Source organism: Denticeps clupeoides, chromosome 16 (genome assembly GCF_900700375.1).
Source record: "Denticeps clupeoides chromosome 16, fDenClu1.1, whole genome shotgun sequence".
Classification (NCBI taxonomy): domain Eukaryota; kingdom Metazoa; phylum Chordata; class Actinopteri; order Clupeiformes; family Denticipitidae; genus Denticeps; species Denticeps clupeoides.
The window spans coordinates 1,264,763-1,284,335 of NC_041722.1; the positions used below are offsets into that span (position 1 = coordinate 1,264,763).

The window sequence follows — 19,573 nt, forward strand, 5'->3', positions numbered from 1 at the left end:
AGTTTTGTGGTTGACGTGACACTTTATCCATTCCAGATGGATGATTGCCGGTCAAAACAGGTCCAGGTCAGCAGGGTCACTGCTTTGTAGTTACAGGGTTACAATCAGTAGTTACAAGGAGCAACTTAGGGTTAAGTGTCTTGCCAGTAACATCATAATGGACATGTAATGTGCCCAATGACATTGGACAACATTTTGGATATTGGACAATCGCAAACCCTGGACTGACACTATTTGCAGGCTCACTCTACTCTTGAAGGGGGTCCCTCTCTGTATCACTCTGTATCACTTCCCAAGGTTTCTTGCTTTCTTTTTTCTCTCTCCTATAGTTTTTTGTGTGTGGAGCTTTTCCTTGAGTGCAGAATGGTCAAGTGTGGGGGTGTCAACTGTAGGGCCTGTCAAAGCCCATTGAGACATACTGTATGTGCTTTTGGGCTATATAAGAAGTTAATGTTGTTGTTGTTATTAATATCAAATTATATCAGGTTATATCTGTTTCATCAATACTGTACCACCTATGGCTTGCTCAGGGGCTTTTGGACTTGGCAAATACATTTACACACTACATTTTCTCAGTGTTTTAACATTGCACAAGCATATGTGTTTTGGATACAGTCAACCTTGACTACAACAACAACAACAACATTTATTTCTTATATAGCCCAAAATCACATACAGTATGTCTCAATGGGCTTTGACAAGCCCTACAGTTGACACCCCCCACACTTGACCCTTCTGCACACAAGGAAAAACTCTAGGAGAGAGGAAAAAAAAGAAAGGAAGAAACCTTGGGAAGAAGTAGGGCTGGACGATTTGGGGAAAAAAAACATATTGCGATTATTGAGATCAATATTGCGATATGCGATTGCGATATGATAAAGGACACTTGCTTGTATATCAATGAAAAGTCGCATACTCGTTACCTGGATATACTCACTACACGACACATTTACATTACATTTACGGCATTTATCAGACGTCCTTATCCAGAGCGACTTACAATCAATAGTTTCAGGGGACAGTCTCATTTACATTTACATTTACATTTACAGCATTTATCAGACGCCCTTATCCAGAGCGACTTACAATCAGTAGTTACAGGGACAGTCTCCCTGGAGCAACTTAGGGTTAAGTGTCTTGCTCAGGGACACAATGGTAGTAAGCGGGATTTGAACTTGGGTCTTCTGGTTCATAGGCGAGTGTGTTACCCACTAGGCTACTACCACCCCCCATACTAATAGTGAAATGTTTAATTTCAAAGTGAAACATACAAACTACTTATAACAACTTGAAATGTCCAGTGCTTTCAAAATACAATATTCTACAAAATTAAATAATCACAAAAAAATATTTACATTACTGTCGAACGACAAAACCTGGTAAGGCTAAACAACTGTTTTGATTATATTTGGCCATTATAAAATCCTGTATTATAGTTCTTACATTTAACCAAATGTTGTTTGGAGGCTGACTTGAACTCAGGGATGCATAGCTTTGCTAGCTTAGCTAAGGTTAAGAATTGTAAACTGAGGTGAATTCCTTTAGGACACCTTCAAAGTTTGAGAAAATATATTCAAAACAATTGTCCAGCCTTACCTATGAAATGTAATACCCCGGGATCTGGTTTGTAGCGTACAGCTGTTTGTACAGCCCCAAGCAGCACAAGAGTGAGGCATTTTTATGCTCTCGCCATAGACATGTATATGCTTCATTCCACAGTAGAGCCTATCGCAGTATGGCGCCGACATTGACGTACGATGCAGCGCGTCATGCTGCGTCTAACCATATGTCTCCGAATCGAAAGTCATGTGACCAAACACGTCACATCTGACTGAAGTGAGACTTCAGTCAGATGAAATGTAGTGAGACTTCAGTCAGCTCGCAAACTTAGAGAGAATGGATCGGATATGTTGCCGATCCAATCCATGTACTAATCATTTAAATTGCAGCTTTTTGCGATCATGTAATCGCACCGACTGACATTGTGATTACGATTGCGATTAGATTAATCGTGCAGCACTAGGAAGAAGTGATACAGAGAGGGACCCCCTTCCAGGGTAGAGTGAGCCTGCAAATGATGTCAGTGCAGGGCTGGTGATGATTTGTACAATATAATAATAAGTCCTACAGTTGTAGGGTTGGAGAAGTCCAGAATGTAGTCCAGTGTCATGGTCTAGATTACGTGCCCATAATGATGCTACTGGTCCACTTGAAGATCCCTGAAGCTGTAGTGCTGTAGTTGTAATGGTGATGCTGGCTGTGGTGACCCTCTGGTTCGTTTCATGCTATGTCCTTGTTTAGCAGTTGTCAGGAACCAGGATTTATCTGCTTGTCTCTTCACTGGAGCCTGCCAGTAGTCTGTGCGCTTGATTCCGTGTCTCGGAGAAAACAAACAGAAGCAGTGGCAGACGGTGGCACTGTACGACCGATACTGAAATATGTGGTATCGGTCATGCTACAGTGGCCCGGTACCCAAACTAGGACAGCCTAACTAGGGTGAATTTAACTTTGTCTGTGTCTAACAGTGATAAACTGGTCTTTATAATTGACTCTGTGTCAAAGTTAAGTGAAATTAGTGTCTAGGACTTTAACAAAAAGCCAGAGAAAACACATAGGTTTTGAGATTGGATTTAAACACTGAGACTGTGACTGAATCCCGGACACTGACAAGCAATCCAACTGTGGTGCTCTATAGGAGAAGGATCGGCTCCCAGCTGTGACCTTCTGTACTTTTGGTACCAGTAGTGACCCTGCACCCATTGATCGAAGGGGGCATGGCGGGTCGTAAAAAACTAAAAGTTCACTCAGGTATTGCGGGGCAAGACCATTTAGAGCTTTATAGGTCAAAAGTAGGATTTTGTAGTCAATACTAAATTTGATGGGTAACCAGAGCAGTGATTGTAAGACTGGGGGATGTGGTCAAATTTGCTAGTTCTAGTTAGAACTGCAGCATTCTGTACTAGCTGGAGTTTACGCATGCACCTACTAGAGCATCCAGACAGTAATGCATTGCAGTAATCTAACCTTGATGTAATAAATGCAATAAATTTCATGCATCATGCATTGAAATGATATTTCTTATTTTCGCAATATTTCTAAGGTGGAAGAATGCTAATGAATGACATTATCTACGTGCAAATTGAATGAGAGACCTGCATCAATGATGACACCTAGATCCTTTACTTTAATACTTGGAGAAATAGAAAGGCTATCCAGGGTTATGATGTAGTCAGCCAGCTTATGTCTGGCTGCTTGAGACCAAAGTACAAGAGCTTCTGTCTTGTCAGGGTTTAACAGGATAGTTGGTGAGCATCCACTGTCTAATGTCCTTCAGACAATTCTCTTTGATCTGGCATTGCTGAAAGATACAGCTGTGTGTCGTCAGCGTAGCAATGAAAGCTAATACCTTGTTTGCGGATGACGTCACCTAAAGGTAACATGTATAGGGAAAAAAGTAACGGACCTAGGACAGAACCTTGTGGAACACCAAACTCTACTTTACTATGTGAAGACGGAACACCATTGATATCCACAAACTGATATCAGTTGGTCAGATATGATCTGAACCATACAAGGGCTGTTCCCTTAATCCCAATAACATTCTCTAACCTGGCAAGGAGAATAGCGTGATCGATGATGTCAATCGCTGCACTCAGATCAAGCACGACTATCCGAGTGAGTGTAAAGAAGTGTGATTACTTTTACTCTAACTTTGTAAGAGGATCAGATAAGAGATGGTATAGTTCTGAATAATAATATTATTTCACATGTTATTGCTGTTATATGAACATTATTTGGCATTGTAGTGTGTTGCTGTCAGGATTGGCCACAGGTGCTGTCTCCAGCTGAAGCCAATTCAGATGGGGGATAAGAGGCACCGTGGTTCTGCCCTTCAGCCGCTCTGACATTTTTGTGAACTTGACCTGGCAATTGTTATTTGTAGTCATGCCAGTTTTGTTTCTTATAAATAAATCCTTGTTCTCAGAATGTCTCGTTTCTGCGCTTCTGCACGAACTACAATTGAATTGTACAAACTGAATATGAGCATATTAAATTGCATCAGAATATCAAGTAAATTGAATCTGCATTTTACATCCTTAAAAATGGAATGCAAATTCGCTTCTCCAATTTCAAATTCAGTGCTCAGACTCTCAGCGCTCATTTTCACATTTGCGACAGCTCTGCAGGTTGCGGTGAGGGATAAGCATGTGCAAGCCCGTGTTACTGATCAACTGGTGACCTGCGCGTCCAAGTGTTTGTGTTGACAGCACATGATTGATCCATTTAAGAAATCGACTCCCAAGTGAGACATGAAGCATTGGATAATTATCTAAAAAAAAAAAAAAAACAAAAAAAAAAACTATAATTTCTGTATATTTTTTATTAACACTGTTTCTTAAACATAGTTCCTGACTGGGGTTAAACACAGTTACCAGCACAACAAAACACTGGAGGATTTGCGTTATATTTATGACTTCTGTCATAAAATTAATTGGGACAAAAGTCATAAATATAACGCAAATCCTTCAGTGTTCTGTAGAAACTGTATTTGACAGTCAAACAATATCAAGAAATTCTTAAAAACAAAACACTAATTAATCCGTAATTTACATTTTAATGAAATTAAATGTTTTCCCATTAAATCATTACTACTGCTCAAGAATCATACTGGTGTGATTCAGATGGCCTATTGAAAACCATGTAGTTACAGACTACTACTAAGTTAAAGGCTTACTGCCTTCTGCAGTAAGTTTGAGAAGCAAAGTACACTGAAAGTAAGAACAAAAGGTTTCCTATTTTTTGCCAAACTTTACCTTCACATACACATCCTTTGCCCAGAATGAGTTATTTAAAAAAACAAGAGATTATTCTTCACTTTGAGATACCTGAGAAAAGGTGAAAGAAACAAATGGAGGTTGGACAAATTCTTCATTAAAAAAAAAAAAAAGTCACCTTTACATCATACCTTTTTTAGCACCATCAGCCATGAGAACTTCCAGTTCCTTTGTCCAGCCCAGAGCATCAGCCAGCTTGGCCACCCCATTCACCACATCCCCGAGCTCAGCCACATCATTCTGGTGCTGAGACCCCCAAGCAAAAGGCCCCACCGGGTCTCTGTTGATCAGGAGCCGTGGCACAGAACCACGTACTGCTCCAGATAGACTTGCAAATGGCTGCACCTGCAGGCATTACAATTTGTCGATATCAAATATTCTTCAAAGAAAAAGTGTACAGTTCCCTTCAGACCATCCATACCATATGATGCATTACCTCTAATGAAGTGCCCATAATGATCAGCAGATCAGCTAAAGGGAAGTCAGTGAGGTGCATGAAGAAATTCTGAGGCAGCTCCTCCCCGAAGAATACAATATCAGGCTTGACCACACCCTTACAGGTAGAGCATTTGGGTATCATTCCCTCCATTATATCATCCTATCAAAAAGAAAAAAAGAACAAAATACTGTACAGCTGAAGTAATGCATGTATTTTGATCAAATAGATTGTGTTTTAGCTACACTTTCTGTGTGAGGAAAAAAAAACAAACATTTGCCAAGCAGGCATCTTCAAGCTGGGATGCAGTAATAAAGTGTAATACAAGTAGAAACAAACATTATAAACACTTGAAATTAGTATATTTTAGGGATGCTCTTACTGACCGTTAAAATGTTAAACGAAAGAATTGATTATAACCTATTATTACTCTTAGTTAAATGGTTTAAAATGTTTATATATATAAAAAAATATTTTTAGTAGTATAAAGTTTTGCGGCATAAATATGCTAAACATATGCTATTTGTGAACTCATGGGGCGTTATCACATGCAACCATACGTGCCTTCAGACATGTTTTGCTGGGCAAGCAAACTAAAGCGAGCGAAAAAATAACTGTTTGGGACCATTTCGATAGAAGGGCAGAAAAAATTGACTTGCAAAATATGTTACACGGTTTTAAAACACACCAGTAGTACAAGTACGATGCAATATCACTTGCAAAGCAAACATCCATAAGTATTGTGCAATGAAAAACAACAAACATTGCCCTCAAGATGTGATGCACGGCGATTTGAAGAGATAACTCAGAGAATCTGCTCAATGATAGTTAAGGACATTATGCCCATCAGCGTCATCTGTGGTGAAGGTTTGTTGAGCCTAATTATGATATCCCATCAATACCTATTACCCGCAGAATTGAAACCTGTTTTGAGGAGAGGGAAAAAATCGCTTAAAACACAACTCAGTTGTACAAAGTTTGTGGCCCTTATGACTAACTGCTAGACAACAGAAAGCTATATAACAATAACTTGCCACTACATAGATGAGAACTTGCAAGTTAATTCAGCTGTCCTTCTAACACAGAGTATGACAAGCAGACACACAGCTGAGAACCTTGCAGCTAAACTAGTTGATGCGGTGGAGACCTGGGGTCTAAATGGGAAATTGTCTGCATGTGTTCATGACAATGCATGCAACATCGTGGCTGCAAACTCTCCAGGACAAGTGAACTGGGGCACTGCAGCTTGATGTAAATTATGGATTTAATGTGCATCGTGTTATTATTCCAACTGGGCTTGTTAGCCACTTCAGCCACAGGACACATTCACTGGAAGCTAAACAAGAACAAATGAAGCTTCCGAAACACCAGCTCGTTCAATTGTGTAAAAACACTTCTTGAACAAAGATGGACTGTTACAGCTGTTCTGTCTGACAGAACGGTAACAAAGCTGCAGGATTCCAGAACTCTAAATGTAAATGTAATGTCAATTTCCAACATTTACCCCATCACATTCAGCCTCCTGAACAAACACATGATGAGAGCCAAGGAGGATAGCCACAGAGTAAGTGTTCAAGGTTTAGCAGTCCTTAATTGACCACAGGGAGATAGATGATAATCACTTTTATTTATTAATTAACTAATTATTTCCTCCTTGAACCGTCACCTTATCATGATGGAGAAGTTTGAGAGCCCTAATGATCCTAAGAGCTATGTTGTCTCAGGCACTTGGTGCCCCTGGTAGGTGCCCCTTGGTCTTAGGTAAAGGGTGAGCCCATCGGTACACTTGATACCAGGGCAGCCTAGGTCGCATGACTTTGTAGTCGTATCATCTGACCTGCGGCCATAAGTTTTGGACAATCGGGTGAAGACAGGAGTGGAGCTGTCAACTGATCACCACCTGGTGGTGAGTTGGATCAGATGGCAGAGGAAGATGGCAAGTAGTCCTGGCAGATCCAAACTTTGACCGCGTCCTGATAGCAGTGGGGGGACATTGAGTCCGATTGGACCTTGTTCCGTTCTGCAATTGTTTCTAGCTGTGGTCGTAAGGTGCCAGTCATGGAACCCCCATACCCACTGGTAGACACCAGAGGTTAGGGGATCAGTCAGGCTGAAGAAGGACGTGGGCGTGGAAGGAGTTTGTATGGGGTGGATGGCCTTTTGTTAAGGGTCCCTGTACCAGAGGAGCGTGAGTTTGGTCCACATAGCCGGCTGTAAGTCGGACTTGTTCCCGGTGAGGGTTGCCCTTTGTCACTGGTTCTGTTCATAACCTATATGGACAGAATTTCTAGGCGCAGCCATGGTGTGGAGGGTGTCGAGTTTGGACTCTCGTCTCTGCTTTTTGCAGGTGATGTGGTCCTCCTACGTTCGCAGCCAAGTGTGAAGTGGCTGGGATGTGGATCCGCACCTCCAAATCTGAGACCATGGTTCTTGACCAGAAAAGAGTGGCTTGCCAACTCCGGGTCGGGAGAGAGGTCCTGCCTCAAATTTAAGTACCTCGGGGTCTTATTCATGAGTGAGGGAAGAAGGGAGCAGGATATCGACAGGCTGATTGGGGCAGGTCGATCTACATCCCAATCCTCATCTATGGTCATGGAAAGAACGAGATCACAGATAACAAGGGGCCAAAATGAGTTTCCTCCATAGGGTGCTTCCTCCGTAGGGCGCAGGGCTCCGTAGAGCTCTGTAAGAGATAGGGTGAGGAGCTCGGTCATTTGGGAGGGACTCGGAGTAGAACCGCTGCTCCTCCACATAGAGAGGAGCCAGTTGAGGTGGTTCGGGCAACAGGTCAGTATGCCACCTGGACACCTCCCTGGGAAGGTGTTTCGGGCATGTCCTGATAGCAGGAGGACCCCGGGTCTACCCATGACACGCTGGAGAAATTATATCTCCAGTCTGGTCTGGGAACGCCTTGGGGTCCTGGAGGTGGCTGGGGAGAGGGCTGATTCCCTACTTGGGATGTTGCCCCTGCGACCCGGACCCAGATAAGTGGAGGTAGACGACGACAATGATGAATGAACTAATTATAAGGATACTGCTTGCCATAGGTTGACTCAGATGAGTTGATGGCCAAACCAGCACCTATTGACTCTATCCTTTACCCTCGCCATAAACATCTTAGTTTTTTTGCAAAAGCGGAGGAAGAAGCCTAAAACCAAGCTTATTGAAATGTGCTGTGCTTTCAAAATGGTCACTACAGAAGGTGATGAGAAAGCGGTGTCTGCTGCACAAGCTGAAGATACAAAACCCAACAAGAGCAATGCCATAATGTTGCTCCTGGGCGATGACTACACCACTCCTCAACAAGCCACTGAAAAAATTTGCTGAAAAAATCTTAAAAGGGATTTCAGCGTGTTTTCGTTTTGTAATCTTAATTTGAAATTTAAGTAAAAATATTTAGTGCATGCCTATTTATTTCATTTTTATTGTTTTTCTCTGTTGTCGGAAATGCTGTAGGTGTGTGAAAATTTGACGATGTGTGAATCCAGATTCTGTTCTTGATATGTTCGCACATGTTAAAATAAAAAAAAAATTCACAATCCTCAGTTCTATTTTCATTCAATTGTAATTTAATATTCTAATCTGTTAACGATTAATGTTTGGACAACAAACAGCGGTTGTCGGTTGGGAAAATTAATCGAAGTAAGCATCCCTAGTATATTTAAAATAATAATGTCAGTTAGAGTAAAAGCTGAAAAAATACATATTACTGTGGTCATATTACTGTGGTCACCATAGCACAGCATCCAATGCACACAGTGAAATGCTTTTAACCAATCCCGAGGCAGCAACTTGGCGGTTCGGGATTCGAACTGCAATTCGAACTGATTACGGGACTGTTTTCTTACCCGCTAGGCAAACCACTACTTCAAAGGCATGGTTAAATTATGCAGATGTGTGTAAAGCTCCAGTGTGTTCTGGAGTGCATAAGTATAACTGTGTAGCAGTGCCTTAGGCTTTCTTAAAAACTACAAAATATGTTTTTTTCCAAACCTTTATTACTAGATTGTCAGATCTAGAGATGCAGAATTCTTGCATTGTTCAACACTGATGTTAATCTGTGATTTTGTTACATTGAATTTGCACTGGATACATTTTGCTTACAAAATATTGCCAGATTGTTTCATCATACCTGCTGCATTCATTATGACTAAAATATGTAAATAACAATATGTTATTGTTCCTATTTTATAAAATGTCTAATCTACTATAATAATGCTTGTTGGACAATATATATACAAACCCGATACCAAAAAATTTGGGACACTAAACAAATCGTGAATAAAAACTGAATGCAATAATGTGGAGGTGCCAACTTCAAATATTTTATTCAGAATACAACATAAATCATGGAACAAAAGTTTAAACTGAGAAAATGTATCATTTTAAGGGGAAAATATGTTGATTCAGAATTTCATTGTGTCAACAAATCCCCAAAAAGTTGGGACAAGGCCATTTTCACCACTGTGTGGCATCTCCCCTTCTTCTTACAACACTCAACAGACGTCTGGGGACCAAAGAGACCTCTTTCTCAAGTTTAGAAATAGGAATGCTCTCCCATTCTTGTCTAATACAGGCTGTTCAATCACCTTGGGCCTTCTTTGTCACACCATTTCAGTACCCGGATCCTTCTCCTATGAAGCCATGATTTTGTGATTGATGCAGAATGTGGTCTGGCAATATCTTGTTGAAAAATGCAGGGTCTTCCCTGAAAGAGATGTCGTCTGGATGGGAGCATATGTTGTTCTAGAACCTGAATATATTTTTCTGCATTGATTGTGCCTTTTCAGACATGCAAGCTGCCCATGCCACACGCACTCATGAAACCCCATACCATCAGAGATGCAGGCTTCTGAACTGAGCATTGATAACAACTTGGGTTGTCCTTGTCCTCTTTGGTCCGGATGACATGGTGTCCCAGATTTCCAAAAAGAACTTCGAAATATGACTTGTCTGACCATAAAACAGTCTTCCATTTTGCCACACTCTATTTTAAATTATCCCTGGCCCAGTGAAAAGCCTGAGCTTGTGGATCTTGCTTAGAAATGGCTACTTCTTTGCACTGTAGAGTTTCAGCTGGCAACAGCGGATGGCACGTTGGATTGTGTTTACTGACATTGGTTTCTGGAAGTATTCCTGAGCCCATTCTGTGATTTCCTTTAAGTAGCATTCCTGGTTGTTGTGCAGTATCGTTTAAGGGCCCGGAGATCACGGGCATCCAGTATGGTTTTACGGCCTTGACCCTTACGCACAGAGATTGTTCCAGATTCTCTGAATCTTCAGATGATGTTATGCACAGTTTGCAATTTTTCGCAACACCTTTCTGATATTGCTCCACTATCTTTCTGTGCAACATTGTGGGAATTGGTGATTCTCTAACCATCTTGGCTTCTGAGAGACACTGCAACTCTGAGAAGCTCCTTTTGACCTAATTAGTGTTAAATGGTCTTCCAGCTCTTCATTATGCTCAAATGAACTTTTTCCAGCCTCTTATTGCTACTTGTCCCAACTTTTTTGGGATTTGTTGACACCGTGAAATTTTGAATCAACATATTTTCCTTTACAATGATATTTACTCAGATTAAATGTTTGATCTGTTATCTACATTCTATTACAAATAAAATATTGACATTTGCCATCTCCACATCATTGCATTCAGTCTTTATTCACAATTTGTTTAGTGTCCCAACTTTTTTGGAATCCGGTTTGTGTGTATATGTATACACAAATATATACACACACACACACACACATATATATATATATATATATATATATATATATATATATATATATACACACATATATACACACACACACACACAGTATATATACAGTACAGGCCAAAGGTTTGGACACACCCTCTCATTCAATGTGTTTCCTTATTTTCATGACCATTTATATTGGTAGATTATGTACTTAACAAAAAAAAGGTGAAATAACTGAAAAATTATATTCTAGTTTCTTCAAAATAGCCACCCTGTGCTCTAATTACTGCTTTGCACACTCTTGACATTCTCTCATGTCACCTGAAATGGTTTTCACTTCACAGGTGTGCCTTATCAGGGTTAATTAGTGGATTTCTTGCTTTATCAAAGGGGTCGGGACCATAAGTTGTGTTGTGCAGAAGTCAGGTTACTACACAACTGTTAAAATTCATATTATGGCAAGACCCAATCAGCCAACTAAAGAAAAACGAGTGGCTTTAAGAAAAACGTCATTACTTTAAGAAATTAAGGTCAGTCAATCTGGAAAATTGAAAAGACTTTAATTGTGTCCCCAAGTGTAGTCGCAAAAACCATGAAGCACTACAACAAAACTGGCAAACATGAGGACCAACCCAGGAAAGAAAAACCAAACCAAGAGTAACATCTGCTTCTGAAGACAAGTTCATCCAAGTCACCAGCCTCAGAAATCGCAAGTTATCAGCAGCTCAGATCAGAGACCAGATTAATGTCACACATAGTTCTAGTTTAAGACCCATCTCTAGAACAACAGTTAAGAGGAGACTGCACAAATCAGGCCTTCATGTTCTAATAGCTGCCAGGAAACCACTGCTAAGGAGGGGCAACAAGCAGAAGAGATTTGTTTGGGCCAAGAAACACAAGGCATGGACATTAGACCAGTGGAAATCTGCTTTGGTCTGACAAGTCCAAATTTGAGATCTTTGGTTCTAAACACCGTGTCTTTGTGAGACTCAGAAAAGGTGAATGGATGGATTCCACATGCCTGGTTCCAACTGTGAAGAATGGAGGAGGAGGTGTAATGGTGTGGGGGTGTTTTTCTGGTGACAATGTTGGGGATTTTTCAAAATTGAAGGCACACTGAACCAGCATGACTACCACAGTATCCTGCAGTGACATGCCATCCCCTCCGGTTGGCGTTTAGTTGGACTATCATTTATTTTTCAACAGGACAATGACTCCAAACACACCTCTGGCAGGGGAGATACTGTGATCAAGAAGGCGGTTCACCCAGGGCGAGGCTCAGCCATTCCACTTTGGCTGTGCTGACCCCTGCAAATTCCCCAAATGTGGGAATCTCGACTGCATAATTTCAGGTAGTGGGGGACTGCTTTCGTGCTCTCCCCTGATATTTTTTATATTGGCTCATTGGGGTATGATTCTCGCTTAGGGTGCGAGAGGTCCCGGGTTCAAATCCCGGACGAGCCAGTCACGAAGAAGGCAGTGCCGTGCTTTGGGGCAGTGGTGGCCTAGTGGTTACGGTAGCGGCCCCGTAATCATAAAGTTGCCAGTTCAAATCCTGATCCGCCAAGGTGCCACTCAGCAAAGCACCGTCCCCACACACTGCTCCCCGGGTGCCTGTCATGGCTGCCCACAGCTCACTCAGGGTGATGGGTTAAATATCACAAGTGACAATCACTTCACACTTACCTCCAGGCTGTGTAAGGGCTATTTGACCAAGAAGGAGAGTGATGGAGTGCTGCGGCAGATGACCTGGCCTCCACAGTCACCTGAACCCAATCAAGATGGTTTGGGGTGAGCAGGAAGGCAGAGTGAAGTGCTAAACACCTCTGGGAACTGGGAAGACTGTTGGAAAACCATTTCAGGTGACTACCTCTTGAAGCTCATTGAGAGAATGCCAAGAGTGTGCAAAGCAGTAATCAGAGCAAAGGGTGGCTATTTTGAAGAATCTATAATATAAAACATGTTTTCAGTTATTTCACCTTTTTTTGTTAACTACATAACTCCACCTGTGCTCATTCATAGTTCTGATGCCTTCAGAGAGAATCTACCAATGTAAATGGTCATAAAAATAAAGAAAACACATTGAATGAGAAGGTGTGTCCAAACTTTTGGCCTGTACTCTGTGTGTGTGTGAGAAACTGTATTTTATTTACACACACACACAAACTCACACTCATATATATAATAAATGAAAGTACAGACATATTGCTTTAATGTCATTTACTTTAGATTAATTGTCCATCTGTTCATATTACATTTATTCAATGCACCTAATTTGTCTTATTGTTGTTAAATGACATTTTTTCATTTATTGAAATTAATTTAAATTCCTTGTGTTTTCTTTGTAAATAATGTGGCAATAAAATTCAAACCTAATTCTGACTCATGAAACTAATCAGAAGGAATTGCAAAGAATTCCTACTCACATGCAGCTCCTCTCCTTTGTAATTTCGCTGACATACAGTGCAAGTTGCAGTGGCAAAGGTACCGTGAGCTTCCACCAGCATCTTTGAGGGGATGCCTGCCACTTAGATACATGCAAATTACTTTTACTATCGTAGTTGTACAAAATACTGTTAAAATGGTTTACATAGTCAAAACTCACTTCTTTCTAGTCCATCAATGTTTTGGGTGTACATTCTGAGCAGCTGGTTCTTGATGTGAAGCAGGCAAACAAAGTAGTGTGTGATGTTTGGCTGGTAGTTTCCTGGGTACAGCTCTCTTGCCAGAGCAAAAAAGGGCTTGGGGTTATGGTGGAAAAAATTTATTTCAAAAATGGCTTCTGCATAGGGCAAGTTATATTGCTGAAGGTTGTCATATAGTCCACTCCCAGGAGTCCTGTGTACAGATATGTAAGAAAATGTGTGACAAGAATGAATGGCAAAATGAAGGACATTCATAGGGAAGGACACTCTGTCCCAGCTAATTAAATCGCCCATGAAAAACTTCCCTAAATCAACTAAAAGTGATTTACTTAGAGGATGAATTCATTGTAATACTGACTCACCCACTTACCATAAATACTTATTCCTCTGCAGCCTCAGTGGGCACACACCAGTCATTTTTACATTTACAGCATTTATCAGATGCCCTTATCCAGAGCAACTTACAATCAGAGCAACTTAGGGTTAAGTGTCTTGCTCAGGGACACATTGGTAATAAGTGGGATTTGAACCTGGGTCTTCTGGTTCATAGTCATTAGCACACTCACCCCTATGAACAATTCAGAGCATGCATGTCTATGGATGACAGAAGGAAACCGGAGAACACAATGGAAACCTACGCCAACACGGGGACAGCATTCATAGAATCAACTTTGTGGCATAATTATTGAACAAAACCTTTTTTAAGCAAAAAATTACTGATGTGAGAAAATAATTGACATGAAAAGTAAAATGACAAGTATTTGAGTGACATGTACATCCCAGACGTTTTTCAGTACTAGAAGAATGAGATTTAAGAATGAAGGCACAAAGAAGCAGCCATGGTCCTTGTTGATCCAGTTCATGATTAATAAATTGTAAATGTTTAACAAATATATTGACCATGATGTGCTATACATGCGTTGTCTATTTCCACAGTGTTATGTAATTTATGCAGCATGTTCAATGCAAATCTGATTCCAAAGAGCATGCAAATTCCACAAACCAAGGTCCCTCACAATGATTGGAGTGGTGAGGCCACATCACTAACTGCTGTAACAGTGTAGCCCATGTGAGAAATTGTGACATATTAGTGTTTTGTTTTTTTTTTTTTTTTGTTTTTTTTTTTTTAGAAAAAAAAAAAAAAAAAAAAAGTCCTTCATCTTTAGTATAAAGACATATTAAATTCACCTGAAATCTGGGATACCGCTGGGTGTACTTATCCCTGCGCCTGCCATAACCACAATTCTTTTGTACTCCCGTTCCCTGATGCCCTTTGCAATGTCATCAAGAGACTGTTGTTTGGTGCCTCCAGATTGTCTCCCAAATATTCCTCGGGTTTGCTGCCAGCTTGGTAATCCTTCTCTGAAATTGAAGAGTTACATGCTACTCTGGCAGTAAACTTCGGCTAGGCATGGTGACTAGAGCTACAATTATGATTATTCATCAACACCTTCTGTCACATCATCCCAACTCTACTATAAATAAGAATGGGGTAAATCAAGCTCATTACTTTTTTTTAAAATGAGGGAACAATTTCACTCATTCTGTGTTGATGGACAACAAACTGAAAAATTGGAACAGCTGAAGAAAAGCATGAATGTTATCTGTTGGTGGTTGTGGGGTAACATGAACTACCAGGCCTGAGGTATACTGAGACATTTATTCTGTTCATGGGTGGGCTAAATTATAATCAATGAACAAAATCTTCGTGGATTTTTACTTTCTGCTTCTGTCTATAATGTATATCAAACTCACACTGCTGGAAACATCCATGATTTTGCAGTACCTGGAGTATACAGCTTTAGACGAAATGGCTCTTGGTTTCTTTTGAAAAGCACACGGGCTGTACATAATCCTTTGGACGAACAATATAGGCCATCGCTGGAGCTCTGAAAACAAAGAAATACATATATAAATGTCGGTCCCTGGCTTACACGTAGTTTGACTATGTTTGATGAAATGTTACCTCTGAAGGAGCACCATTTCTTCATTTTCCAAAAAACACAAACAGCACGACAGAGGCCAGAGTTAATGTAACGATAAAGCCACAATTAGTAGTAACGCTTTAAATACATTAATTTTATTTTGTATAATGAACTGAAACGCGAATGAAGGACATGGCAGTAAGAACGTCACGAATAAACGCATGAAAACGACGTCAGAAATAATACGTCATAAACTGTAATGCTTATTAAATTGTCTTTTGGGGCTGGGGCTATGCAAAAATAATTACATTTCTATTTAGCATTTATAAAAATATTATTTTATTCTACACGTGGTGAACTCCAGTTGTTGGCAAAAACGTAAACGTCATCACAATGCGCCTCTTTGAAGTCCATTGTCGTCCTTAGTCACTCGCCGATGCGCGTTAGCGGCTAGGTTCGTCTGCCCCGCTAGGCCACCACTGGTGCAGAATTACAACCACCTTATCCAGTCCAACAGTCCAACGGAGATTTCCCCAGGATGCGCCGTTTCAGTGTGTGTAGTTTTAAATGCTAATTAGGAAAAGAGAGGCGGGACAAAGTGAAGAGAGGCATATAGAAGTCAAGGGGCATGCGTAGAAACGTCGCGTTCAAACCATCAACCAACCACAATGTTTAGCGCAGACAGGAAGCCGTGTCTGTGTTTAAAAAAAAAAAAAAAAAAAAAATTAACCCATTGTTTGTTCGGAGTCTCTCGTGATAACCAAAAGAAATATGTTTGTGCTAATTTTTACATCCACTCACCGAGCGACTGCGATGCTTGGAAGCCATGACGGTCGGTGGAAATGTTTTAGGGGAGGGGTGAGAAATAATCTGGACAACATAAGGGCACAAATTCCAGATCCGATCGTCTGAGGTGCCGCTCTATGAGTGGCGAAACAGAATAGCGGAAGCTGTCTTTACACCTATCGCAATTTCTAGCCACTGCAGGACCATAGGCTAGGGGAACTCGTATTAATTTCAAATAATCTCACAAAGTGAAACTTTCATGTCAGGGGACCACTTTAGTGCTTCAAGTACGTCAAAAAAGATTGTTTTGCAATGCTCTAAAATGTTCCATGTTCTTGTGTATAAAGGATTCTCACCAACTTTCTTCTGTTAAACCCTGATAAGGCAGAACCTATTGTACTTGGGCCTCAAGCAGCCAGAGTTCTAACTACAAATAGAACATTCAGCACCAGGGCCATCTCTAAATATGATTCAGATGTGGGATTAAGGCACCACCAGTTCATATCTTGCTCAGGAATGGCAGCCAAAAGGTGTGAGTGCAATTGCATCTTTTAGCCGAAGCCTTTAGGAAGATGGCCTGGATTCAAGATGGGCAGCAAAGAAACCACTTCTCTCCTAGCAAAACATCAAGGACAGACAGATATTTTGCAAAAAGTACAGAGATTGGACTGCTGAGGACTCAGGAAAGTCATTTTCTTAGATGAAGCCCCTTTGCAGTTGTTTGGGGCATCTGGAAAAATTATTGTCCAGAAAAGAAAAGGTGAACACTACCATCAATCCTGTTTTGTGCCAAAAGTGAAGCATCCTGAGACTATTCATGTATGCGGCTTCTTCTAATCCAAGGGAGTTGGCTCACTCACAATTTTGCCTAAGAACACATTAATGAATAAAGTACCAAAACATCCAAGAACAGTTTGGTGAAGAACAAAGCCTTTTCTAGCATGATGGAGCGCCGTGCCATAAGGCCAAAGAGATGGCTAAATGGCTTGAGGAACAAAAGGTTGAAATGTTGGATCCATGGCTAGGAAGCTCCCCGGACCTTAATCCAATTGAGAACTTGTGGTCAATCATTAAACACTGATTATGAAGTCAGGATTTGGCCCAGAAGTTGACTGACAGATATGATTTGTATACACATAACTTTACTCTGTATATACTAGATATTATAAAATCAGCCTTTGCAGTATCTATCATCCTAAACTGCCCTGTCCACATATATGCTGGATAGATTCTGTGCTTAATTGGCTTTATACCTGTTGTAACTTTACAAAGTTGTATGTAATTTAGGACTAATACATGAAGCTGGTTCTTGTGTAATGCTTGTCATATATAATATGTTATAAAATTGCATAAGGTGTTCATTCATAGTTTTGATGCCTTCAGTGAAAATCTACCAATGTAAATGGTTATGAAAATAAAGAAAACACATTGAATGAGAAGGTGTCTCCAAACTTTTGGCCTGTACTGTACATGCAGAATTTGTAATGATGTTGATACACAGACAACATAGAGAATCAAAAAATTCACACAGGTCAGCTGAATTCTATGTTGCAACATAAGTAAAATTTCAGATATTATAGAGCATTGTTGCTGCAAATTTATAAAAAAAATTGAGTTCACTGTCTCAGAAACATAACTATCTAGCGGTCAGACATTCCTCTCCTTACATTTATTTATTTCCCATAAACATTACATTCCAATTAACATTACATTACAAATAAATTTGACTTAAATTGGCATTACAAATTTTGAGAAGCCCTTCTTTAATCAGAGGCAACTTATTAAAACTCAAAATCATTAATCAAGAATGTAACGCAATTAATAGTATTAAAATGTTTTAAAGTTGCGAACATTGCCATCATCATAAATAAACAGGAAGAAAGCAACTGACAACACAGTAAACCTCTGGCATCTCAGTCGATCTGCAGCCAAACCCTTCTCAGAACTGACAAGAAACCCAGTCTCAAAGATGCATAAGCATGGTATAGTTTTTCTCCCACCACTCAAAAGCATGTACAATAGGTTAATTGATGACTGTGGTGTATTCTGCGATCCCTGCTTGGATTAAGTGGGTACGGAATAGGATAGTCAAATAATTGTCATGGTTGCGATATTAAATATTAATTTGCTTAAACTTGGAGCTTCTAAAGGTGCACACAACGAAATATGTCCTTTGCTTTTAACCCATCACCCTTGGTGAGCAGTGGACAGCCATGAAAGGTGCCCGGGGAGCAGTGAGTGGGGACGGTGCTTTGCTCAGTGGCACCTCAGTAACACCTTGGCAGTTTGGGATTCAAACCAGCAACCTTCTGATTACGGGTTCGTTTTCTTAGCTTCTAGGCCACCACTGCCCCTAGAAATATCTACAAAACTTTTAACTTTGGAAATACATTGTCACTGTAGTTCACTGTAGTTCTAGCTAGCTACACTCCTGCATGCCCTCTCAGATCTGCAAATGAAATGAGACTAAAAATACCCTCTTCATGGGGTTTCCGATCCCAATCGACTCCCGAACGACTTGCCCTGCTCCATTTGACTAGCTGAGACTACTACCACCTTTAAGAAACAGTTGAAAACCCACTTGTTTAAAAAGTATTTCAGACGAGTCTAACACTAACACATGCACATGCGCTGTACAAAAAGTACGGAGATTGGACTGCTGAGGACTGGGGTAAAGTCATTTTCTTAGATGAAGCCCCTTTGCAGTTGTTTGGGGCATCTGGAAAAATTATTGTCCAGAGAAGAAAAGGTGAACACTACCATCAATCCTGTTTTGTGCCAAAAGTGAAGCATCCTGAGACCATTATAAAATCTAAAACATTTAGTCTAGCACTTAACAGTTCTCTAGCGTGTTCTATTCCTGACAAGTTAGGCCTTATCAGGGCTCTTAGTTTTGTAACTCAAAATCTATAGAAACCGAATGAGAATTGCTGGTGTCTTCCTCTTGTAAGTCGCTATGGATAAAAGTGTCTGCTAAGTAAAGTAAAGTAAATTTCACTTTTTTACTGAATGATTAAAAAAATGTGAACAAATCGTTTTTCATGCATAGTTATTGTGACTTTCAAGGGGGTTAACAATCCACTGTGTATATTACTCATAAGTAAATTTTTAAACTAAAATATTTTACCTGTGTTCTTGCAGATTAGATTAGATTAGATTAGATTCAACTTTATTGTCATTACACATGTACAAGTACAGGGCAACGAATGTAGTTTAGGTCTAACCAGAAGTGCAATAA

At 40.3% G+C, this 19,573-nt stretch overlaps 1 protein-coding gene and 1 non-coding gene across 4 annotated transcripts in view; one reads left to right on the top strand and one right to left on the bottom strand.

Moving 5' to 3' along the window:
• The window catches only part of sirt3 (sirtuin 3), a 32,089-nt gene extending 15,583 nt beyond the window's left edge, over positions 1–16,506 (bottom strand). Inside the window, exons 1-8 of one of the 3 annotated variants that reach the window (XM_028957134.1) lie at positions 16,351–16,506; positions 15,591–16,244; positions 15,411–15,513; positions 14,813–14,986; positions 13,585–13,817; positions 13,406–13,500; positions 5,272–5,433; positions 4,967–5,180 (exon numbers count right to left, since the gene is read on the bottom strand). In XM_028957134.1, coding sequence (XP_028812967.1) covers positions 4,967–5,180; positions 5,272–5,433; positions 13,406–13,500; positions 13,585–13,817; positions 14,813–14,986; positions 15,411–15,513; positions 15,591–15,615 — 1,006 coding nt within the window. In that variant the 5' untranslated portion in view covers positions 15,616–16,244; positions 16,351–16,506. Of the gene's footprint in view, positions 1–4,966; positions 5,181–5,271; positions 5,434–13,405; positions 13,507–13,584; positions 13,818–14,812; positions 14,987–15,410; positions 15,514–15,590; positions 16,245–16,350 lie in introns of all 3 variants that reach the window. The other 2 variants (XM_028957133.1, XM_028957135.1) reach the window with 2 other exon arrangements.
• Positions 12,202–12,363, top strand: LOC114766450 (U1 spliceosomal RNA). Its single transcript, XR_003742791.1, has one exon. It is a non-coding gene; the product is annotated as a U1 spliceosomal RNA (small nuclear RNA).
• Positions 16,507–19,573: the final 3,067 nt, after the last annotated feature.